The 24,897-nt window shown below is 36.2% G+C and overlaps 2 protein-coding genes across 6 annotated transcripts; one reads left to right on the top strand and one right to left on the bottom strand.

Moving 5' to 3' along the window:
- Window positions 1-270: 270 nt before the first annotated feature.
- On the top strand, window positions 271-7,539 carry LOC306845685 (signal peptide peptidase-like 2B). 4 transcript variants are annotated; one of them, XR_013782010.1, is made up of 16 exons: window positions 299-389; window positions 1,475-1,591; window positions 1,790-1,972; window positions 2,075-2,164; window positions 2,237-2,376; window positions 2,472-2,614; window positions 2,709-2,805; window positions 2,887-3,003; window positions 3,078-3,159; window positions 3,243-3,317; window positions 3,412-3,474; window positions 3,562-3,661; window positions 4,083-4,160; window positions 4,294-4,454; window positions 4,850-4,943; window positions 6,056-7,532. XR_013782010.1 is itself a non-coding variant. In XM_079378623.1 (15 exons), the coding sequence occupies exons 1-15, from the start codon at window positions 342-344 to the stop codon at window positions 6,227-6,229; spliced, it is 1,668 nt and encodes a 555-aa protein (XP_079234749.1). In that variant the 5' UTR covers window positions 293-341; the 3' UTR covers window positions 6,230-7,532. The 4 variants fall into 4 exon arrangements, 1 of the variants encoding a protein (XP_079234749.1); XR_013782011.1 differs by having other exon boundaries at window positions 4,294-4,529; window positions 6,056-7,412; XR_013782009.1 differs by lacking the exon at window positions 4,850-4,943 and having other exon boundaries at window positions 271-389; window positions 4,294-4,529; window positions 6,056-7,539.
- Window positions 7,540-8,542: 1,003 nt separating this feature from the next.
- arhgef18a (rho/rac guanine nucleotide exchange factor (GEF) 18a) lies at window positions 8,543-23,276 on the bottom strand. 2 transcript variants are annotated; one of them, XM_079378613.1, is made up of 20 exons: window positions 23,093-23,276; window positions 18,020-18,146; window positions 17,465-17,563; window positions 17,221-17,361; window positions 16,882-17,132; window positions 15,878-16,003; window positions 15,632-15,749; window positions 15,080-15,334; window positions 14,809-14,885; window positions 14,539-14,717; window positions 13,438-13,499; window positions 13,137-13,322; window positions 12,441-12,581; window positions 12,276-12,358; window positions 12,122-12,184; window positions 11,771-11,818; window positions 11,101-11,610; window positions 10,763-11,021; window positions 10,547-10,648; window positions 8,543-10,200 (listed from the first exon to the last, which is right to left on the bottom strand). In XM_079378613.1, the coding sequence occupies exons 3-20, from the start codon at window positions 17,553-17,555 to the stop codon at window positions 10,043-10,045; spliced, it is 2,850 nt and encodes a 949-aa protein (XP_079234739.1). In that variant the 5' UTR covers window positions 17,556-17,563; window positions 18,020-18,146; window positions 23,093-23,276; the 3' UTR covers window positions 8,543-10,042. The 2 variants fall into 2 exon arrangements, with proteins under 2 accessions (XP_079234739.1, XP_079234740.1); XM_079378614.1 differs by having other exon boundaries at window positions 9,079-10,200; window positions 10,547-10,612; window positions 23,093-23,270.
- Window positions 23,277-24,897: the final 1,621 nt, after the last annotated feature.

The following is a 24,897-nucleotide window of genomic DNA, read 5'->3' as shown; positions in this document are numbered from 1 at the left end:
CCAGGAGGTTGTTATGAGAAAGGCAGAGACTGAAAAAAATCAATAATGAAAGGAAAACAACAACAAAGGACTTAAATGCTTTAGGCCTAAATGGTTTTGCAAAACTGGCTGTAAAATATGATGTCACTAAGAAATGACAAATTTGGATGTTAAGTGGAGGCGTGACTAAAATATAATTGATTAGAGCGAAAGCCAATAGGCCACGAGTGGACGTTAGGAAGCGGACGAATTTAGCCAATCGGCAACGTACTGCAGAAGGTGGGCGGGACAAACGTAAACAGCTGATAGTTGAGTCGGAGGAGGGCAGAGCGGATGGAGGAGACGATAATAATCAAGGCATCATGCGAGTTTTGTCAAGTCTCCTTTGGGCAGCTCTTTTGATCGAACAGGTAAGACGTAAGAAAACAAAACAATCCGTATTCTTTTTTTTGGGTTCCTCAACGGGTCTGTAACGTTACCCAGTTTGTTTGATTTTTTTATTTTTTTATTTTTTGCCGATGATTACTAGCTACATGCTAGGGTACGATTAGCTTGCGGTGGACTTCAGTGGGGGCCGCGCGGCCGAGTCCTTTCGCGCTTCTGTAGACAAGACACTGTTACAGCAAAACAAATACAAAACACTGATCAAACGAGCGACAAACTGTCATTTTTGCTGGATCACCATTAATGATAAACCTTTATTTCCATTTGAATATTTATTTTGCAAGCGCCAAGCAGTGACACTGTACACAGGGAATGCCAGTCATTTTAACGGAAGAATAATGTAAACACAAGTTTCGTTTGCGTTACGTTAATACTTTACCAAATTGTATTTAGTAATAAGCATGTATTTCCTGAAAAAAGTAATAAGGCAATACGTATACATTTTTCAAATTGCTGACTTTTTTCGGAATTCCCTGCGGGAACAACATTTGTTATGATAATAATAATGCAATGTATTATTTTCACATTGGAGTATTATATTGCATTTTATGTTATTTCGTTCATGTTTATGTAATTATTTTAGTGTCACACATGTTAACCTGATGATATGACTGTGTGGCTGACAGTGAGCTGTTATTATGAGAGATATATGCTATAAGAACATGTAATGACACACACACACACACACATTAAACCCTTCTTAAATAATTAAATTATTCATTTAATGAATGGTGTAATATAATAAATCTCAGTGACACTAAAACAAAAACAGCACAATTTCTGACGTGGTCCTGCAAGTTTAAATGAAACTAAAACTATTTAACTACAAACAGGTAGCAAATGAAAGTCAAACATTTGCATACATTAGAAAACAAAATTAATTTTTTCTATGAGGTTTTATGCGTTTTAGGTAACTTTGTGCAAGTTCATATCACCTATTTGCTACAGACATGCATTTCTCTCCCTTTTCCAAGGTTTCCCTCTTTGCACAGCAATCTTATGCACAAACCTGTTAACCAATAACCTAAGCTGTATCCGTTCTGGTTCACAGGTTTTAGGTGAATATGGCATGGCACATTTCAGCGATGGGGGGAACAGTAAAGGCAAAGATTACTGCATCTTCTTCAACTCTCAGTGGGCTCGACTACCACAGGACCTCAGTAAAGCAGTTAGTAGCAATTTACATTTTACACACACACACACACACACACACACACACACACAAAAATAGAAATCCCCAGGTCTCTTACTGTTGGATTTCAAATCAATTGCAGCATTTCCAACAAACCCCTGCTGTATCTGAAACTGCAGTTACAGTTTAGTATCACAGACCTGCCACTCATTCACCGTTTATTGTATTCCTCAGACACGGCTGCAGACTTATGATCTCACCACCTCGGTTCTGTGCTCCCCCTCTGATGTACCTGAGGGTGGCTTCCCAAACAGCATCCCAATGGTGATGAGAGGAAATTGCACTTTCTATGAAAAAGTCAGATTGGCCCAGATCAATGGTGCCAAAGGACTTCTGATCGTCAGCAAAGATAGACTGGTAAGTGGTAACACATCATAACGCCATAAATGGTGCCATGAACATTCGTCGCAATTTTTTCACATGAGTCACACAAATTAACTTATTTGAAATGATTTACAGACTCCACCCTCAGGCAACAAGTCCCAGTATGAGGAGATAGGCATCCCAGTGGCCTTGCTAAGCTATAAAGACATGTTGGAGATCAGTAAGGTAAGTTCAGAATCACTTAAATGCATATTATGTTGTAACAAGAAAAAAAAAAAATTATAATTCTGTCTTTAGATGTTTGGAGAGAAAAGGCAGGTGGCCATGTATGCGCCCAATGAACCGGTGGTGGACTACAACATGGTGCTCATTTTCCTGATGGCGGTGGGCACAGTGGCTGTCGGAGGATATTGGGCTGGCAGCAGGGACATTAAAAAGTAAGAACTGTGCCCTTGAGGCACAGGTTACAAGATAAATTGGTGATAAAGCTGACAGCCTGCAGAATTTATTCAACTAAACTCACATCTTTTAGACGTTACATGAAGCACAAGAGGGACGACGGTGAGGAGAAACAAGACGAGGAGACAGTTGACGTCACCCCCATCATGATTTGTGTGTTTGTGGTCATGTGTTGCTCTATGCTGGTGCTCTTGTATTTCTTCTATGATCAATTGGGTAAATAAATTAATCAGTTATTACCGTCTTTCAGTAAACTGTCTGTATTTTGTTTAATCTTGATTTAATTTATTCCTCACGCTTTCTTTCACAGTGTATATGACTATCGCAACGTTCTGTCTGGCATCTGCCGTCGGTCTGTACAGCTGTCTTTGGCCTTTTGTCCGAAGAATACCGTTTGGGAAATGCAGGTTAGAGATGTGCATGAGATAGACAAGATAGGTTTCTTTTTGGCTTTGTATTGAAGGAAAAGCTTTGTTGTGTGTTGACAGGATACCCGAAAATAACCTGCCATACTGTCACAAGCGGCCACAGGTGTGCATGCTGATCCTTTCAGCCTTCTGTATAGGAGTCAGTGTCACTTGGGGAGTTTTTCGCAATGAAGACCAGTAAGAATAGAACACTTTAGGGTTTGACACTTTTAGCATTATTACAGTACCTAATCAAAAATCATGCTCCCTAGGTGGGCATGGATACTTCAGGATGCGCTAGGCATCGCGTTCTGCCTCTACATGCTGAAAACAATCAGGCTGCCCACATTCAAGGTGAGTTTAAAATGCAGATGGATGCTGTCGGTTGCCAGCATAACATTTAAGATGTGGAGATGACACATTGCTTCTTTTTGTAGGCCTGCACTCTGCTGTTGGTCGTGCTGTTCGTGTATGACGTGTTTTTTGTTTTCATAACACCACTCTTAACTGAGGTATGAGTTTGTTTGTTTTTTTTTTTAACTAAAATTGATGCAAAATAGAATTGTATATTATTTGGCATATATTTTTGTATGTGATTCTGTGCAGAGTGGGGAAAGTATCATGGTGGAGGTGGCGGCTGGTCCCTCTGATTCCTCAACTCATGAGAAGGTAGGAACGTGTTTTTTGAATATGCATAAATTTAAATACATATTTGTAATTTTTTTTGGTGTCAAAATTGGCGTCTGTCTTAATTAGCTTCCCATGGTGCTGAAAGTGCCCAGGTTGAATTCTTCTCCTCTGGTCCTGTGTGACCGGCCATTCTCTATCCTGGGCTTTGGGGATATCTTGGTACCAGGTAACGTCACTTCGTCACTATCAGCTGCACGATGAACAGATTTGCAGGATTCATGGAAAGAACTTAGTGATGCACCAAAGTACATTTTTCTACCAAAATCAAAATTAGTGTTCATTTAGCTGAAAATGAAGTTTGGGTAATTGAACGTGGCAAGCTTTCCAATAGCTATATATTTTTTTTGGTTGTTGAAATTTTTATACATCTTTGAAAGAAAATTACAATATTAGGCAAACATGGTTGTCTGGCTCTGGTTTTTATCTTACTTGATAAAAGATTTTTATTAATGATATAGGCCTAAACAAAAAATCTTGTATCTGATTTCTTGGAATTCAGACTTCACAGTTCTTCTGTTGTTTTTTTTTTTCTTCCTTTCTTTTAGTCATTTGTACTTAATTTTAATAATGACATTTTGTTTCCTCAGGTCTGCTGGTAGCATATTGTCACAGATTTGACATTCTCATGCAGACTTCTCGAATTTACTTTCTGGCCTGCACTATTGGTAAGAGACTGACTACCTTTTAAATTCAGATATGTTGTATGTTTCAAGCTTTTGAGTTATTTAGTATCTTTTAAGCATGCACGATACACTGTGCCTCTCATTTAAAGACTGTGAATCTGATCCGTTTGTTTAGGCTACGGCATTGGTCTTCTCATCACATTTGTGGCTCTGGCACTGATGCAGATGGGTCAGCCTGCCCTCTTATACCTGGTGCCTTGCACGCTCCTCACCAGCCTTGCGGTGGCACTGTGGCGCAAGGAGCTGCCTTTGTTCTGGACAGGAAGTGGATTTGTGGTGAATACCAGTTTGATATGAGTGCCTTCTGCAGTCGGAAAAGTTCTAGGGTTATGTACAGTTACTAGACTTACAGTTGAGTAAATTCACCCACGTGTTTTTGTTCCGCTCTTATTTTGCTCTCATTTTTATTGTGGGTGTTTTCTTCTCTTCGGTGTCAACCTTAGGAATAAAACGGCCATTTCCAATATGCATAACTGTTCTTAACACAGAACCTACATCTTTTGATTTCACAGGCATTTGTTTGAATGTTTAGAAACTTTTACAGCATAGATCCCAGAGATCCTGAACAGAAATTCTAGCTCCTGTAGTAAAAGGAGATTTTACAGGCTTTAGACAAATGCCTGTTTGACTGAACTTATTATATCCAAATATTTTTCTCTAAACCACATTAGGAAATGCTGTGCTACGGACTGATACACACAAGTTAAATTCCACCGTTTCACATCACAATGGGTTGATAAACACCAGATCTCTCCTTTACGTCTGGTAAGAGATCTTTGTGCCAGAAGAGGGCTTATGTTTCATTTCCTCGGCTCTTTAGCTAACAGTGTTCAAGCTTTTAATCTAATAATCGGCCTGGAGATTTGTTGGTTTTGAGTTAATCTATGGTGATTTCCTGTATGAGAAGAATCTGATCTGTGTCATCTCCTCTGATTGTTTGCTTCTTCAGTTATAGTTATAGATCAGAAGCCATTTTCTCATTCTCACTTCTGAACATTTTTCTTCTGCTTTTGATTGCAATTGGATTGGTATTGCTGTCTATATATATTTATTTATTTATTTATATATATACTACCATGCAAAAGGGGTCGGTAAGATTTTTTTAAAAATTAATTTAGGAAGAAGTCACCAAGGCTGCATTAATTTGATTAAAAAATACAATTTAAAATAACATAATTTTTAGTAGCCATGGCTCTAGTCTTCAGTGTCACATGATCCTTCAGAAATTATTCTCAAATGCTAATTTGGTGCTCAGAAAAGATATTCTATTGTTATCAATCTTGAAAATGTTCACAAAAGTGTTTTTGTGGAAACAAAAAGTAGATGAGCATTAATTTGAAACCAAAATCCTTGTAATATGTAACCCTGGACCACAAAACCAGTCATAAGTTGCACAGGTGTATTTGTAGCAATAGCCATCAATACATTCATGGGTCAAAATAGTTGATTTTTCTTTAATGCCAAAAATCACTAGGATATCAAGTAAAGGTCATGTTCCATGAAGATATTTTGTAAATTTCCTACCATAAATGTATCAATTAATTTTTTTATTAGTAATATGCATTGCTAAGAACTTAATTTGGACAACTTTAAAGGCAATTTTCTCAATATTTTTATTTATTTTTTGCACCGTCAGATTCTCAAATAATTGTATCTCGGCCAAATATTGTCATATCCTAGCAAACCATACTTCAGTGGAAAACTTATTAATTATGTGTCCTTGCTGAATTAAAGTATTCTTAATCAAATGAATAAAAGTTTTAAAAAAAAATCGTACTGACCCCAAATTTTTGAATAGTAGCGTATATATAAAAATATTTAGAATTTAATAGAAATTTTACTTATCTTTCATCATGTGTGTCTCATTTCGTCCTCAGCCACCTCCCATTGTCATGGAACAAATCAACTGTACTCAAACCCCAGGACCATCCACAGATGAACCCCAGTCCAATCCTGAGCCGGCAGACTCTGAAACGTCCAATCAGTGTGAGGACCCTCCTCCACCAGCACAAGAGGAAGTTCCGCATCTTACAGATGCATCTACTGCATAAAGACAAAAGACTCGAAGGATGTAAATTTCTATTTCATTTTTTGAAGTCGGTTATATATCTGACCATATATGTAATAGACTTGAGCAGTATGAACATATCAGTGCACTTGTTTTAAGCCTTTGAAATTGTACAGTCTTTTGAATTGAAGGAGGAGGAGACTTCAGCCAATTTGCTTCAAGTTCAAGTTCACAGAATGGATTGCTTTTATCTCCTTCGCAAGGATCTCAACTCTGTGTGTTGTTTTTTGTAATGATAATTCTTTCAGTAAATGAAACTGTGCAGCTAGACATTTGAAAACAAATGTCAAGGAAATTCTAGACAGCTCACTGAAAATATTTCTATTTGGCTTCCAGTTGATAATACATTACTGACGGGTTCTGTCCTTGACGTAACAGCGCTGAAGTATCACATCCTTTAAAATACGGTGCTGATAAGGGCCGAATGAACCAAAGGCTTTGGGAATTTTTTCATTTCATCCAGAGTTTTGAGATACGAATGCTGTGGGTTGATAAGATTGTTAATTGTTTATATCACGGGACGCTGCATTCTGTTATACAACACATAATTTAACAAAATTGGTCTGGGATGTGATTTCAGCTTTAGTTGCATTGAAATAGATCATATTCATATGCTCATGGCTTATTGAAACCATTGTATTTAGAATGTGCTGTTTACCTGATGGAAGGGATGTTTGAGATTTCAAAATAAAAAGTGCAAACATTTTTAAAAGAAGTGCAGTTTTTAAGAACAGTTTCCTGCTCAACTATTGAGTGACAGTCCTTCTGTTTTATAGTAGGAGTTTTTACTTTTTAAAGTTGTTTTTCAGTGTAAAGCACTGATATTATACTCTCTGTATGATTTAACAGTTTTAAGTTACAGTACATAAGGTTTATTTAAGAAGTTTATGTGGCACTGTTGTCTCATTGAAATCTGTTCGACTTGGCTACAACGTGTTTTGTTTTCATTGGGCCAGTGTTATCATGTGGAATAACATGGACAAGTTGTAATCAAGATATTTTGTCCGTTTATTAATACTCCTGATGTCTGGAGGTCATGTGTCATAGATCTTCAAATCTGAGTCATGTATGCTGAAGCTCTCGATTTGAGATCAACATATGCTGTAAAAGTGTGATTTTGAAAAGTTGAGTGCACATATTAAAGGAATAATGCATTATGTTATGTGAAATATTGTGGTGTTTTAATGTGTGATTGAGAAATACTTAAGATGTTTACTGGCAAAAATGTATTGTAAATTGTATCATGAGTTCTATGCATTTTCCTCCCACATTAAAAGGTAAGCGGTAAAGTGGTATAATTGTGGGCTATATGTGATCAAATTATGAGTCATAGTGGTTGTGACCTGGAAATGATACTTCTTGGATTTTGGTTACACCACCACTAGACTCGCTTCTAACTCCAGGCTATTGTTGAACTGTATGACCAAGCTAAAAAAAACAACACATTTTTATGTTGTATAAACTACCGTGTGCAAAATGAGCCATACTGAAGTTGTTTTAAGTGGCAAGCAGAGAGATGAACAAAAGAAACTTGTAAAAGAGGTTGTTGAGCCTTGGCCAAGAGAGCTCTTTTTTAACGAACAGAAGCGGAATGAACAGCAATTTCAGAAGTCTAAAATGATTCTTCTGATCTATGGTTACTGAATAGATGTGTTGCAGTGCCATTGTATAGAATAGATCATGTGTGTCCAATTCTAATGTTCTACCCTGTTGAAAAAACAAACAGCATATGCTGGTTAGGTATGTTTTGAAGCATGGCTGCTGGTTTCTAAGCTGGTCCTAAGTAACTAGCTCCTGCTCAGGACCAGTTTAACCCTCTGGTTGTGTTCGGGTCAAATTGACCCTGAAAATATATTTTTCCCGAAAATACTAGTCAACGTTATCGCATTAGACTCAAACTTACTGACTTTGTTCACATAGGGTATAAGTACTTCTCATTAACTTTGTTTAGAATTTTCGTAATTTTTTGTGGGTTTTATTTCACCTAGTCACACTTGTGGTGTTCCCGGTCAAAAATGACCGAACTCCAATCAATTGCTTATAAATCTTTCATTATGCTATATTATCACCAAATATTGGATTCAATCTTTTTGTCAACTTGTTTTCTTTCATTTAGGACTGGTTTTGTTTTGCTATTTGCATCTGATTAATCGTAGGCCTCATTTATCTGAAAGTAGGCACCTAATTTTTTGAGTGAAAAAAAAAGCATTTTTTATGAATTTTCACAACATGAGATAAAATTTGCACTGTTTCTCACACTAGTGTGCTTTAATATTTAATCTGAAAGTTTGCTTTTAAATGCTTTTATTTTGTACAAAATTATACAAAGTCACTTGTCAAAAATGGCCAGCCATTGAAAGTGAAATAATGAAAGTAAGAGAAACAACTAGTGTTCAGGAGCATGTTGTGCTTGCAAACATAAAGGCCTTGCACCTGTGTGGATGCATGTATACTCACGCTATCTCACACACACACAATTGGCTGATATTATATCTCTCTCTCTCACACACACACACACTCAAACTGCCTTGTCTTTAGCCTGCATTGACTTCAAACGTGGTAATGTTGCAAACTCTTCCATATAGTGACCAAAAACATACAAAATATAATTCATGTCGCTCAAAAAATATATATTTGTTGTTATTCCCAGACTATCCTGTCTTCCATGGAGCTACTGCAAATGGAACACATGAGAACTTGTGGAATTTGGCGTCTGTGGGAAAAATGGCAGGATGATTTTATGGACAACGTAACATTGAATAATTGAGTAAATTTGAACTTTTAGACAAACTAGCCACAGGATTTTTTGAGAATAATGACAAACAACGTGAAGTAAATCTGAGTATACAGGTTTTATGTTTGTTCATGTAACAGAGCAAGCACTTAAAAGTGCAACAGTGCTCGTTGAGAGAACCAAAAAAGCTTGATTTCTTCTGCACTATTTACAATTCTACTCAAGACGGTCTGCATTTTCTCAGAATAAAACAATGTATAAAATAAAAATAATGATACAACAGAATTGTGCCAGATGAATTTAGACAAAAACTAAAAAAAGATATAAGCTGTGGTACCTTTGACATTTAGTAGTGACGAGAATGTATCCCCAACTCATGAAGAAAAGCAAGGCTATTTTTTTCTAAAACACTACAAAATATTTGCTCAAATATAACATCATTTTTCCAGTTAACAGAAGTAAAACTATGTAAAAGATCCCATGATCTGTGCAGAAACTGGAGAAAAACTCCAAAAGGAAATTTACACTTTAAACATATTTCATACATTAAATAGGTTGACACTTTTTTGAGAGAAGCTCTTGATTACATGACTCCTATAAAGAGTCCAGGAAGAAAACACTTGTGGGGCTCAAACATCCCTGAATTAAAATCACAATAAATAACTAAAAACAGTTATTTACAGGAAATCGTTAAGACAAAGACCATTCTGTAATGCGGACCTGAATTTAATTTTGTACTGATATAGTGTGACTGTCGGATGTTAAGATCACAAAGCCTTTAGGAAACAGACTTAAAGTAAAGAGTCCTAAATCTCAGCTAAATGCTTCTGAGAGTGAATTCTCCGAAATGGGTTTTCACTATCCCTGTGAATGAATGTTTTTTTTTGTTTCCCAATTCAATTTAAAATCACAGTAAAAACAAACAAACAAAAAAAAACGTCATAATTGTGACTAAAATCTGCATGATTACATTTTTTTGAAAAATGCACTTGCGTCAGTCCAGGTCATGTTAGAGTGATAATCACACTGCAATATTGTACTCTCGCAGATTGCACAGGGTTATTAAAAGTAAAATATGTCTTCAGCAGTCACGATGTCTTTGGTTTTACAGTGTCCTGGCTGGGGACTGTGTACGTTATGATTGTGGTTGTGTTTCCTGATGCCCTTTCCTGAATGAGAGGGTATGGAGCTGGATAACTTCTCTGGATGGATAAACATATCTACAGAAACACCACAGAAATGTATTTACTAATGCAGAAACACGTATGAATGGTGAAATGATTAAAACAGCGATGTTTTGAAGTAATATGAAGATACATAGTGTACAAAGAAAACAAAAAAGGCAGAATAAATGATAATTCACCACCCCAAAAATAATTAAAATAATTTACCACCCCCCAAAAAATCATACAGGTTTGGGTTAAAACTAGGGTGAGCAAATTACTGAATTTAATTTCTAGGCATACTATTCCTTTAAACAAAGAAAAGGGAAATCAGAAACACAGACCAATCCCGAGAGAGAAAGTAGCTAAACTTAGGGTGAGACACAGAATTAAGAAGTTTCACCTGGGTGGAGCAGGTGGGGATTGTTGGATCTCATGGCCCTTAAACTGCCTCCTTCCTTTCCTGAAACTTTGATAGGAAGCACTTGAGACACCTCTATGCCAGCTAAAAGTGTGAAACATTCAAGTTAAATTAAGTTCACCTAAATCTTACTGATAGCTCTTCACCACTGCCCACAAAACAACATCAGCTCACAGACTAATGTAATGGAGTTCATACCTGCGCTCTTGGTGCGCTGGTGGGAGTTGCTGTGCTTGCTGTGCTTCTCCTTTCCTTTAGGTTGGGCAGCCAGCTTGGTGGGGATCTTCTGTTGGACAGAGCTGGCTTTGTGGGATTGGTTGGTGGTGCTAACGAGGTGGATGGGCACTTCAGGTTTAACAGGAAGGTTGGCGATGCTCTCCCTGCGTGGCGGTACCAGAGGAGGCCTCTCGTCAAAGCCGGGAGTTACCATATTCAATATGGGGTAAGGTGGAGGTAGCTAGAAAGAAAGCCTAGTTAATGCATGTACACATATTAGGTACTTTAATTGTGATTTATACTATTTTGTCTCATTATACCTGTATCTGTTCATTCTCCATGGGAAAGGTTGCAATGTTTAGAACATTCTCATTCTTCTTATACTTCTTCTCCAGCTGTTCCAGCCGTTCTCTGTCCTTCTCCAGCTTCTCTCGGTCCTTCTCCACCTTTTCTCTATCCTTCTCAACAACACGCATTGAGTCTCTGAGGCGTTCCAGATCCTTCTGGTATTCTGATTTACACCTGGCCAGTTCCTGTTTATCCTCTGCCAGATTTTTCTCCTGTTTGCTGCACTCCAGCTCTCTTTCCCTCAGCTCCATCTCCCTGACCTCCGCCTGCACCCTTTGCCACTCTCTTTCCTGCTCCCACTGCACCTGCTCCTGTCGATGCTGATTCTGGAGCCGCTGGAAGTTGACCAGCTCTTCACGCTGCTTTTCCAAGTTCCGTTGCTTTTCCTTCTCCAGGAGAGTATTTCCCCGGGGTCGGGACATCAGCTCCTCAATAGTGGCACGCTGTACCTCTATGTGGCTCTCTAGCTGCTGGACGACAGACTGAGGAGGGAAGGGAACAGGTGAAGAAATCAAAGATTCATTTGTGCTGATCTGAATCTACACAGATTAATCATTTATTTAAAACTATCATAGGCAACAGATAATGAATAATTAGATAACTACGAGTGAGAAGCTCAACATGAAATGCAGTTTGGATTACCTGAAGGCTGTAAAGCTTCTGAGACAATTTAGTTACACTGTCATAAAGCTGTGGAGATAAAAACAGGTTATGCTCAATTAAAGTTCAGTGTGTTTGAAGTAAGTGAAGTACACAATAGATGATTACACACTGCAGTCACTTTTATTAGTTTGTGCATACTGGTTGTCATAATAAAGGTGCAAATGTGATCCGAAAAACCCCTATAAATATATCTGCACAACAAATGAAGAAAAAAAAACCCCACACACACCAAAACATGTCCTGGTCAAAACAAAACAAAACTCAAAACACAACTCCTCAGAAGCGTCTTTATTCCAAACTAATACAGAGTAATCAAATATTAAATCTCACCTCTGCTTTAGGAAAGTCTGAAGGATACGCACTCCAGCTCTGTGGAGTTATCTCCTCATCTGCCTAAAGTGTCAAAAGAAAGAACATACATTCTGGTTTACAGTCTAGTACCACGCCAAAAAATAAGAAGTATGATACTTTAGTGTCAGCTCACCGACAGCTCCAGGTTTTCATCAGGGTCCGAGTTGGCCCACTGACTTCCGTCTCTCTGTCTTTCCATTAAACTCCCAATACCATCTGCAAACAAGTCCATTAGTCAATGGGAATGAATATGTAACTATTACACTAGTGTCACGAAAAAGTTGAAAGCTGCTCTTACTTCCTGGCTGCATGCAGGCATCACTGTCAAAGCTTGTTAACGCACCCAGTCTCTTGGATAGTGGGACCAGATCCATCCCCTCACCAGAGGAAGGAGTTTGGCCCTGCTCACATGTTACCAGGATATTCTGTAAAATCTCCACTGAAGAAAGATTGAAAATAGATTACAATCAACCAAAGTATTCAAATACACCACATTAATCTAATATACAGATAAGCAGATGTATGCGTGTGTGGAAAAATATGATATAAGGTGTAAAAAAAAAAAAAAAAAAAAAAAAAAAACAGTGGATCAAATCAGCTCCTATTCTGTTTTTATTTGAGCTCCATAAGGTGAGATGAAATGAGATGTTACACCTAGGAACGTTTGCTTGCCATTTATTGTCCCTGTCACTAACTTTTTATTACTAGAACGGAAGGATGGCATTTAATGAATTTACCTCAAAAAGGTAACATCAATACAAACATTTTCGGTCAGTTTTATCAATACAGTTTTATCAATTTATCGATACATACATTTTCGGTAACCGTTGTATAAAAGCAATAATATTACTGCTTAAAATAATATAAAAATAAAATAAAATACAGGTAACCCAAGCTTATAATCTATTCTACAGAGCTGTACTTTTATACCATAAAATATCAATACTGAATATAAACACAATTTCCCTTTTCTACTGAGCAGTGGAAGTCTAACCATCTTTCACGGCTCCAGCGAGGAGTTGTTCTCCCTGCAGGGGCTCTGCTACATTCCCACGCAGCAGATGGCGCTCACTCGGTGAGATGTCAGTAACACCTGTCCCATTGGCTGTGAAGCTGGAGAATAAACTCTGCTTCTCTGTAAGGAGCTGCTCTATCAAGGCATCACGCATACAAAGCTCCTCTACTCAGAAAAAAAAACATTCAAAAAAGAAAGGACAATGTTAAATGTGACAACAGCTCATTGTATAGCAGAGAAAGGAAGACTGAAATCATAGATACAGAAACATGCATGTTACTTTGAAAGTTCCGGATCCTCTCAGGAAGCTCTTCTGGCTCCTCTTTCTCCTCTTCAGGACAGCTGAAACAAAACCAGAATACCGTTGTTAGAAATAATCACAGAAAAACTATGAAATATTACCTAGATTTCACTAATCTAAACAATTTTTATGAACCTTTAGGGGGAGAAAAAAAAGTTAAATGTTTACAAAAATCCAGTTTAATGTGCAATACCTATTATAAATAAGCCATACATTGGCTGACTTTCACTGCAAATCACAAATCTGTTGTCTGGTAAATTTGTAAATAATTTACTTTTTTCAGGGCAATATCCACTACAGTTCAAAATTTTAGGGTCAATAAGAATTAGTTTTTTGAAAGAAATACTTTTATTCAGCAAAGATGCATTAAACTGATCAAAAGTTAGAGTAAAGGCATTTATAATGTTTGATTATAAGTGATGCTGTCAAACGATTAAATCACATCCAAAATAAAAGTTTTTGTTTGCATAAATTATATGTGTGTGTACTGTGTATATTTATTATGTATATATAAATACACATAAATGCATGTATATATTTAAGAATAATTTTGTTTATATATTAAATATATTTATATATAATTCAATTATATGAACAGAAATATATACACATGTAAATATTTTCAAAATATATATTGTATGTGTGTATGTATTTGTATACGCATAAATATACACAGTACACACACACACACACACACACATATTATGTAAACAAAAACTTATTTTGGTTGCGATTAATCACGATTAATTGTTTGACAGCACTAATTATAAGATTTATAAGAAATACATGATTTCTATTTCAAATAAATGCTTTTGAACTTTCTATTCATTAAGGAAACTTGAAAAAAAAAAACTGATCACAGTTTCCACAAAAATGTTAAGTAGGACAACTGTTTCAAACATTGATAAGAAATATTAATAATATTTCTGAATATTGCTGTTTTTACTGTATTATCAAATAAAAGTGGTGCAAATCAGAGACTTCAAAACAAATGTTACCAAATTTTTTAATTTTAGTTAAAAAAAAAAAAAAAAAAAAAAAAAAAAAACACAACAACAAAAAAAACTTTATGAAACGCACCGTTCCACAGCCTTCCAGATTTGGTCTCTCCAGGTTTTGCGCTCCTCTCCGGAGGAGGTGTGAAACTCATACATTCCTGGATTGTCCGAGGAGGCTGAGATCAGAAACAAGGCCTTCTCATCGTGAGCCACTTCACGCACGATAAGCTTCAGCAGTGAGATCACCGCAGGCTTACCATCCTACAGGAGCACGTTAGGCAGCTGACATTTAATGAGAATGACACTGTAAACTGGACATAAATAACATGCCAAATAATTATATTCTGCTCACCAGAGAGGCAAAGGTAAGTCGCTGATCTTTCTCCAGTAACAGCAGCAAAACATCTGACAACAGCAAGACAAGGACATCTAAAGGCATATGAGAGAAATACTGAAATGTCATTCAGCTGTCAAATGAGCAAAGTAAAATTACACATAATTACAGAAAAAACAAAGCACATGGCCTACAGTATAAGAACCCAAGTTGATGGGAAACAAGAAGATGAAAATGCAAATTAAACTATTATTGTCCATGATATATCTATTATTAGTACAATGATCACCTTTGCTTTTGTTAGAAGTTAGCCTCCAGTTGAGAACGCCCTCATGAAGCAGCCTCCTCTTGCCCTGCAGCATGTCCTCTCTGCGGAACACTCTCCCGTGGGTTGTCTTGACCTGGGACTTGGACTCCAGCTTACTGCTCAAGTCCCTCAGCCGTACCGCTTTCTCAAACTCGTCAACGTGGGTATTTACTTGTGAGATGGTGTCTTTCAGCAGTTCCAGACCTCTTACCAGGTTCCTATGCTCCTCTGAGTCAACTGTCAAAAGGAAGCAAATCATACAACCTCAATGAAGGTGTCTTATGGATATGCTCTTTTTAAAACACTATTTTCAACATACATATAATAATAATAATAAAAAACATACATAATATTTCACAATATTTAATAATAACATTTCACCATATTTTTGTTCCAAAGAACAAAATTCTCTATTTGAAGTTACGATTACTGTACATAAAAACACATTCTTGTACACAAGTACACAAATTCAAAACAGAACATACTGTTTTCTTGAAAGAAAAACAACTAATTCATTAAAAAAATAAAAAGTACCTTCAGTGTATTTAATTACACGTTCAATTAAAACTGGATATTTTGTGATGCGCTGTGTTATAAGGAGAATTATCTCTGGTATTCCTAATCTCCGCAGGATAGACAGCTGACGTAATTTCTGAGAACAGAAAATGGTGTTGTTATCAGAAAGTGAAATGATTCATTGAATAAAATTGTAGTAAATAAAAACATTATAAAAAGTAATTTTACGTCCTTTTAAAATGACAATAAAAGTTCAGGTCTTACTTGTGTAAAACTCTGGAACTTCTTGTTGTTTTGCATTAAGTCTTTGTAGAAGCTGACTGCATCGGTGTGGTGACTGCAGAACACTCCGTAGCAGTACTGCAGTCTGTCTCCTATTTCACCTGAAAACTATACACACAATCATACATGCAGACCAGACAGCAGTAGTACCATTGCTAAAAGCAAAAGATATTTACAATGACAAAAGTTAATCAAGAAATGTTCAGGTTATTTACAAATGTAAACATTTAAAATCAGTTAAAGACAGTCATGAACACTGCTTAATTTAAACATACATTAGTTTGAAAATGCTTGGTGTCAAATTTTTAAAAATGTTTTTTTCAAAAAGTCTCTTATGCTCAACATATGCTATATTTATTTTATCGAAAATACAATATTGTTGCAAAACATGCTTTTAACTGCTTTCTATTTTAAAATATTTTAAAATTTAATTTACTGATGGATTTTCAGCTGCCATTACTTCAGTCATACAGGTGTCCTAGCTTGTGGTTTCAACACATTAACTATGAACACAACTATGTTCCACTAAAAGAAAAAAAAATTTTTTTTTAAATCACATTAACTTTTTTTCCCCCCTGAAGTTTATGCCTAATAAAAAACCATTTAGTAAAATGCTTGAACACTTTGATACTTTGTTATATAATGCAATAGCATTAATAGATTAATTACAGCTTGAGTACCCAAATACTTTTTGGGGCCATTGTATGGCAACCTATTTTAATGTTGAAACAATCATTCCATTCATTTCAGGAAGCACCTGCTGCTTAGCTTGGCTCTGGGGAATGTGGACCCAAAGATCACATGAAGGACAATGGCTATAACTGACAGCTTGATGATCCAAAGCATGCAGCTAGAGAAACAAAAGTCTAATCCAGGTTGGTACTTGGTCTTTGTCGAATAACTAACAATTGAGCCTCAAGTCTTTAGATGCATCTGGCATACTGAAAATCTATGCACATCCTACAGCATATATATAATAAAAATACCTGTGCGATAAGAATGTCTCCAATACTGTGGATGCAGTAATTCTGGGTAGTGCCTGGCTCCAAAGATTCGATTCTTCGCTGTTTAAGGCGGTTGAGGAAAAGCTGATGCAGTTGCAGCAAGTTATCCACCTGTGGAAACAGTCTTTCCAGCTGCATCTCGTCCACTTGCAGGGTCTCACGCAGTTCCCGCACATATACACCCAAAACCAGCTTTAGCGTCCGCACATGGTTTATTTCCGTCTGAATTAGCTCTGTCATAATAATGATAACAATCACATATTGCTCAAGCGATAAACTTTTCTAAGAAAATGGGGAAAAAAACGTAATGAAAGCCCATACCATGTATTACATCTTGTCTTTTAATGTCCTCTTTGGAATACTCTTTTAAATATTGCTGGTCAACAGCTAAACTCCAGGTGGGAGCCTCAAAGTCCCGAGCATCTGCTTCCAGATCTTCACGTAGTGCATTATAACGCCCATCTGTGTAGAAGAGGAGTAAATATACACGTACCTTAACATCAACTGTAATCATGACACATTTAAATCACATAGCTACAGTAACTAAACCGGTCAAATATCCAACCGTCAATATTGATGGTGTCAGCAGAGTATGTCGACGGGACATTTGAATCTTCTAGCAAGGGCTTGAATCTCACAGAATCAATTTCTTCCATCTTTTGTTCTGAAAAACAAAAAGAAAGCCAATGAGCAAGAAAAACAGTTTTTTCTAAATAAACCAGCAAACAATTCTTAAAGGTGAAGCATCTCATTTCTGTGCCACCAAACAGAATCATACGAATAAAATATAATATGTCATTTAATAATTCTAATATGCTGATTTGGTGGCCAAAATCATTTTTTTTTTCATTATTATAAATGTTGAGAAAAGTTGTGCTGCTTTATATTTTTGTGGATCCAGTGATGCATTTTTTCATGATTTTTGTTCAAATTTAAAGTTTAATGAATTTAAAGTTCAAAAGAACTGCACTTATTTGAAACTAAATCTAAACAATGACCCTAAAGTTTTGAATGGTCTAAACATCAGTTGAGTCAAAGTTGCTGCTTCATGAAAAAAAAAATCTTTGTAAAGCAGCTGTACCATTACTATAGTTTTTGCCCAGAATGCTAGAGCACTGACCTATGGCTGGAGTGATAAATGGAGACGGTTAAAGTCTGATGGATGCAGGTTTATCTGTGCTGTAAGAGGGTCATGCCTGGTATGTCATGGAGCAGATACAGCCAAACGCAGGATGAATAATCTCTGTCTGAGGAAAAAGAGCAGAACAAATTAGCTTTGAGTCTTTGGATCTGCTACTTAAAAACATTCTGGATCACATACATATTTAGACACAATAACATAAGTTCCTTCCTGGTATTCTTACACAGATACAATTCAGAACTTACTGGGTTTTGAGGATTTACTTCTAGGATTTAAAGGGGTCATATGATGCGAGTTTTTAAGTTTTCCTTTCTCTTTGGAGTGTTACAAGCTGTTTGTGCATAGATATGATCCCTGAAGTTGCAAAGGCTAAAGTCTCAAAACCAAAGAGATATTCTATATAAAGTTAAGCCCCGCCCAGCTAAAACGGCTCATTTAAACACACCCCCACATGTCTACCTCACGGTGTGGGAAGATTTGCAAAACACTGCCCAAATGTATAGCAATGAAAGAAGGCGGAACTATTATTCTCGCTGTAGTATTGTTGCTGCTGCCGCCACCATGTCGTAGAAAAGTACTTTGTTTGGGCTTCCAAAAGAGGACACAACTAGAAATCAGTGGTTACGTTGTATTTACAACACTGTTCCAGAACAGTTCAACCCAAATATTAGAGTGTGTGCACTGTGCAGCGCATTTTACGGAGGACTGTTTCCAGATCCTGCAAGAGTAAGAAGGAAGCATAAAAAAAAACAAAAAAAAAAACACTCAGACTATTTTTCAACAAGACATTAGAGCTAAAAGTCATTTAAATAGATACATATGTACAACTTTAGACCTAAATAAGATCAAGCGCTGTTCCACATATTTTGCTTTTAATGATGGCCTTAAAGGCTTACGTGACTATGGCTGTGCAGGTGAAGGTGACAGAAGCATGTTTGACATGAATGCACTTCTGGTGAACATATATATGATCTGCTTTGGATGGTCTCCAGCACACGCACATGTTGAAGTGGAAAACTGATCAAGCGAATGCATGAACATATGACAAATGTATACGTTGAATGCAATATAAGCCATTTTCATATAAAAGTGTCTGCAAAACACAAATGCAATGTAGACACAGGCAAGAGAAATAAATGGTTTGTGGGGCTACTGTACGAGTCTGGTTCCAAACTTGGAAATCAGGATACTGAAGCAAACTGGTTTTGGTTTGTCAAATTACTAAGCTCTTGTCAGACAAGGTTAAAGAGCAGAAGGCACATGACTTTGCAGAAAACAGGCTTGGCTTTTTTTGGCAACAATGTAAAAGTCTGTCACTTTTAAACTATTTCAAATAAATGCTGTCCTTTTGAACTTTCCTTTTGTCAAACAAAAAAATAAATGTCTCCCTATTTCCACATAAATATTAAACAGCACAACTATTTTCAACATTGATAAGAAATTTGTAATAAGAAATCTTTGTTTATTGCATTAAATACATGCTTTGGCGAGCATAAAACACACACACAAAAAAAAGAAGAAGATCGCACTGATCACAAACCTTTGAACGGCAATGCATATACAGTATATGGTTACAATGTTCCTTTTTTGGGGGAAAAAAATACATCTACAGGTAAACACTGTATTTTTAGATGCTTTGACAGATCACCAGGTTTTTCAGCATTTTAGTCACCTTTAAGCATTTTTTGCAGTTCAGCTCAGAAATCTACTTCAGATCTTCAAAAACTCTATGTAGGCTGGTTTCTTAATTAATACAAGGTCATAAAGTGGCAAGTATAGATATAAAAGAATTAGATAAATGCTGTTTGAAGTAGTTTGATAACATTGATGAGACATTTGATGACACTGTGATGTGACTCATGTTAACTACCCAAAGGCTTCATTCTGAGAATAGCCAAACAAAAACATGTATAAAGACAAGACAATTTACAAAAAACCCAGAGAAACATGTTGACAAATGTACAACATGAGATTGAGATGAGATTACATTTGTACACTAAAGGGTGTGTCCTAACAAAACACTAAAGACGAATTAATACTGTCTGACATATCAAGGCAATGACACAGTAAGGAGTTTCAGATCCAAACAATTTGACCCCACTGACTTTAACTGAAGAAAAAGAGAGACTGAGACATTCTTCAAATGCCTTCTTTTGTGTCCCACACAAGAAGAAAAGTCATAGAGGTTTGGAACAACATGAGGGAGAGTAAATGACGAGAGAAGTTACAATTGTATGTGAACTATCCTATAATTGTAGTTGTCATATTAAGCTGTCAAAGGAGAAAATGTTTTAACAACAACTTATAATTAATACATTTAAAATGACTATAGTTGAAAGCACTCTGCTCTGTCTTCAAGAAAGTTATGATACACCTTGTGAACACACAAACAATGCTTAATAGCACTCAAACAATGTGCACACTGCTATTCATAAAGTGCACTCATTCATAAAGACTAGCATGTGTTAGGTGCATGAAGGCAACATGAACGAAGCAAACCAGAAGAGCGAACCTGCCCATAAACACATGACTTTTGCTCCATTATAAAGAGGAGGATACTGACTAGGATGCACATTTCGTACTCAAATCCAGCTGCACCTTGAGGAATGGTGGTTAAAGGCACTGACTTGCCATCTCAAAGTGCTGGGAGACCAAGAAGTATAACTACATGGGCTGAGTCACTCAAATTACACTCAGACCTCCCCTCAGTAATTATGTAATGCCATTTTCTGCAGGTGGTTTCATTACGGTATACCGTTCATGCTCTGCTGCAGGCTGCACCTCCCTTGAATCACCTGCGGGATGGAGATGAGTATAGCCAGTCAAAATGCGGCTAAGGTTTATGCTTATAGGTCAAACGAGAAAAGCAGGCTGCCCCAGTCTGGGTAGAACAACGAACGCCCTCCTTCCTTTACACTGAGCATAAGACACATGAAATTTGACTCTTCCACCATCTTTGTTTTTCTTATAAACTAAAAACCCCCATTCTGAACTGTAACATACATTGACGGAGGGCATCGGTTACGTTAATATTAACTGGGTTTGCACAGGTGTGATCAGAGGATGCAGCAGCTGCAAAATTTGAGTGTTTTTTTGTTTACACATGCTGTAACTGATTTACTAGTTCTGTTACTGTGTGGAAAACGCCTGGCTTGCAAACCGCTTCTGACCATGAAGCCAACCTCCCCCCTCACACATCAACAGGCCAGATAAAATACAGAAAGCCTCCCTGTTTCTCACAAAAAAACAGATAAGCTAAAGATTACCCATAACCTTTAAAGACGATGACCTTTAATGTTAGTCTAAGACAAGGTTTTGTGAGATTCCTGTTGAATGTGGTGAGCTCTTGATCAGAGTAAAGGGACTGACTTTATTAGAGGAATAATCGATGAATAAAGCGGTAGCAGAAAGTTGCATATTATATATGCAAGTATAAGTTTCATATAAGCATAATAGAACGAGGAAGGCTTATTACAAGCTTTTTCCTTTAAACTAACAAGTGCCTATTTGTATGTTACTGGTACTTAATTTTTAATTTATTCCCTTTAATTATCAATTAGATATCAGTCTGTACTTCAGTGATAGTTCATATTTTATACGGTCACAAGCACTTGTTCATCACATCTAGCCTAGTAGCACTTCTTTCTTCTACTAGGAACTATCCTAACAGTTATTAGTATCTATTCCTGATTTATAGTACAAATACCTTTATATGAGATCCCAATAGTTTCTAGTAATATTTCTTATCTCATTGATTATTTATTTATAAATAACCAAAGCATACAATTAATAAAAAAAAACTACATAAGGCTTTAATCTTAACACTAGACAAAGATTAAAAAAAAAAAAAAAACTCAGGTGATTTTTTAAATACATCAGTTAAGCACATCTGAATAAAATCGTTGTTTATTTTCACTAAAAACAGTGCAGTCCAGTAAAATGTTTATATATATATATATTCACATGTTTTTTTTTTTAAATATACCTTTGTCTTAGTCAGATGATATATAAATAATTGTTACTCGAAATAAAATAAAATATTTTAAAAACTTAATGAAATAACTAAAAATAAAAATGACAATACAACAAAATTGCAAAAATGTAACTAAAAATATTAGTTTATTATATTAATAAAACCATAATAGTATCTCAATAGTACTAAAATAACACTGATCAGTGTTTATAGTTCATTAAAAATGTCCCTATAAAGTCAAAAAGTTACTATAAACAACTGGAATACAATACCGTTGTCTATTTATTGACTTTTTTAGGAAAACCTAAAAAATATTCTAGTAACTACATGAATAGCTACAAGCAGCTAAAGAAAAAGTGCTAATACTAAACAAAGAGTTTACAAGCAACTTTAACACAAGGAACAACTACATGCAAATCAGAAGCTGACATCTGAACCACAGAGTCCTACAAAATACTAGTTTTTAAGGTATGAAAGGTTACAAGTGAAACTAAATTACGTATAAAAAATATACTAGTCACTGTTTGATTAAAAACAAGTATCTAAAAGAAAGGAAAACAAGTTTAGTCATTAGACACTGGTGAAACTAGTGTCATGAGTGAATTAGTGATTAATCAGAGACAGAATGCGAGGAATGTAATAATCGCACAGATCATCCATCCTGCATTCTTCTTCATCACAGCAGAGTAAACACAGCCATCAAACATGACCGCATCTACTCTAGAAACATCTCATGCACTGATTAAAACACAAAACTATGTTTGTGCTTCTTTCAGAATTAAAGAGGCATCATTTTTAATCCTTAAGTAAAACTTTCCTGCTACTAATCTCATAGCTACGTCACACTCATCTGAGAAGCACCGCAACGATATATGAATGATAGGCCACAAAAACTAAAAAATAAGCAATTAAAAGACGTCGTGTATCTCTAAACAAAACCAAAACGATTGTTTGGTAGCACAAATACACGTTTCGCAGCCTATAAACCACAACGTCAATTAAAAGACACGAGGCCTCGATCACAAACTTTAAACACAAAGAGGCTCGAGCAAAGTTTAGCTACGAAAGTTTCTACTCACCATTTTTAAAGAAACATCACATAATTTCAGCTTCGGACCGTTTATTCCTAATCCTATCCTACCCTCTCCTCATTTTTACAGGACAGTTTCTTTTCCTAAGCATCCGCCACACTATTTACAACAAGTGCAGCGCGCGCACACACACAAGAGAAAGATCGCTCTCCTCGCGCACGCGCGCGCGCTCACTTCGATTCATCACGGGAACAGAAGGAGCGGGGGGTTTGTGTTCACCTGCAGCAGTTTTGTTTTTGTCACTTTAATAGGCTAGTTTTCATTTTAAATATGTCTCTATCATGTGTAGTTTTTTGAAAACCACCCCTTCTTTTCCTCGCTTCATAAATCAACTTACAATTATAGTATTGCCTCATCTCTCTGTACTTTTCAACGAGTTTAGTGATTCATAGTATCTAAAACCCAATCTGCAAAATTACGTACATGCATTATTATTATTATTATTATTATTATTTTTAAATTGACTATATTTCATTTTGATTTCTAATTCAAATTTAACCACTGCCATGCAACTTATAGTTCTGTTTGCCTATTGTTTACAACTGTATATTTTGATATTTCTTACTTTTGTTCACTTAAAGCCTGTTTTGTTTGTACCTTTTTGATTTTCAGCTATATGTGTGTGTGTGTGTGTGTGTGTGTGTGTGTGTGTATGTATGTATGTGTGTGTGTGTGTGTGTGTGTGTGTGTACCTGTTTTTCTCTGCAGGTGGGGGACTTAAACCCGAATACACACAGACTCATGGGGACTCGTGTCACGGGAAACAAGCTAATAAATCACACAGAATGAAGTTTTTTGAAAATCTAAAAATACAGAAAGTTTCCTGTAAGGGGTAGGTTTAGGTGTAGGGCAATATAATATACGGTCTGTACAGTAGAAAAAGCATTACGCCTATGGAGAGTCCCCACAAGGATAGCAAACCAGACATAGTGTGTGTGTGTATTTCAAGTAATGCATATTTTTAGTTTCATTTTTAGTAAGTATTATAACCCTGGTTCACACCTCCTGTTGGTTAAATACTGGTTGTTACATTGAACTTCAAATTTCAGCTATAGCTAGACGAACTCTAGGTTTGCAAGATTGGGAGAAAGGCTGAGAAAATAGAAAGAAATAGAGATAAAGCAAATAAGACTGGAAACAAATACAAATGAAACAAAAAAGATGAGTAACATAATAGACAGTGTTTGTGTGCGTTGGTTACTCTCACAGTTTTGGGAAGTTTAGAGTAGTTTATGGAATATTATAGGCTATGAAATGGTATAATGTAACGAGAGAGCCTGCGAATTCATCTAATTCCGTAATTAATACCAAGTTACAGCTTTTACAGTGGACCATGTTACACAGCAGGTGGCAGCAACATCTCTCTAGTTAACGTTTATTGTAAGGTCAAGTAGGCTATATAGAAAAACTGTAGAACTCACTGATCTACAATAAAGAACATGTGACCCTGGACCACAAAACCAGTCATAAGTAGCATGGGTAAATTAAAATTATCCATCTTTCTTTTATGCCAAAATCATTAGGATATTAAGTAAAGATCATGTTCCATGACGATATTTTGAGAATTTCCTACCATAGAAATATCAAAACTTAATTTTTGATTAGTAATATGCCTTGCTAAGAACTTCATTTGAACAACTTTAAAGGCAATTCCCTCAGATTCCAGATTTTCAAATAGTTGTATCTCAGGCAGATATTGTCCTATCATAACCATACATCAATGGAAAGATTATTTATTCAGTTTTCAGAATATTTATAAATATTGATTTAAAAAAACTGCCCCTTGGTTTTGT

The sequence above is a fragment of the Barbus barbus genome, assembly GCF_936440315.1.
Source record: "Barbus barbus genome assembly, chromosome: 26".
In the NCBI taxonomy this organism is placed as follows: Eukaryota; Metazoa; Chordata; class Actinopteri; order Cypriniformes; family Cyprinidae; genus Barbus; species Barbus barbus.
Note: the sequence above shows the minus strand (reverse complement) of the source record. Positions and strands in the feature narration are given on the sequence as shown.

Bases quoted from the DNA above. Each gene is read 5' to 3' on its own strand.
- arhgef18a (XM_079378613.1), bottom strand. From the start codon at position 17,555: ATGGAAGAAATTGATTCTGTGAGATTCAAGCCCTTGCTAGAAGATTCA. The intron at 17,362-17,464 runs GTTGGATATTTG...TCTTCTACACAG, and splicing joins TGACACCATCAATATTGACG to ATGGGCGTTATAATGCACTA. The intron at 14,886-15,079 runs GTGATCATTGTA...ATATGCCTTTAG, and splicing joins AACTTCTAACAAAAGCAAAG to ATGTCCTTGTCTTGCTGTTG.
- LOC306845685 (XM_079378623.1), top strand. From the start codon at position 342: ATGCGAGTTTTGTCAAGTCTCCTTTGGGCAGCTCTTTTGATCGAACAG. The intron at 3,004-3,077 runs GTAAGAATAGAA...CATGCTCCCTAG, and splicing joins GTTTTTCGCAATGAAGACCA to GTGGGCATGGATACTTCAGG. The intron at 3,475-3,561 runs GTAGGAACGTGT...TGTCTTAATTAG, and splicing joins ATTCCTCAACTCATGAGAAG to CTTCCCATGGTGCTGAAAGT.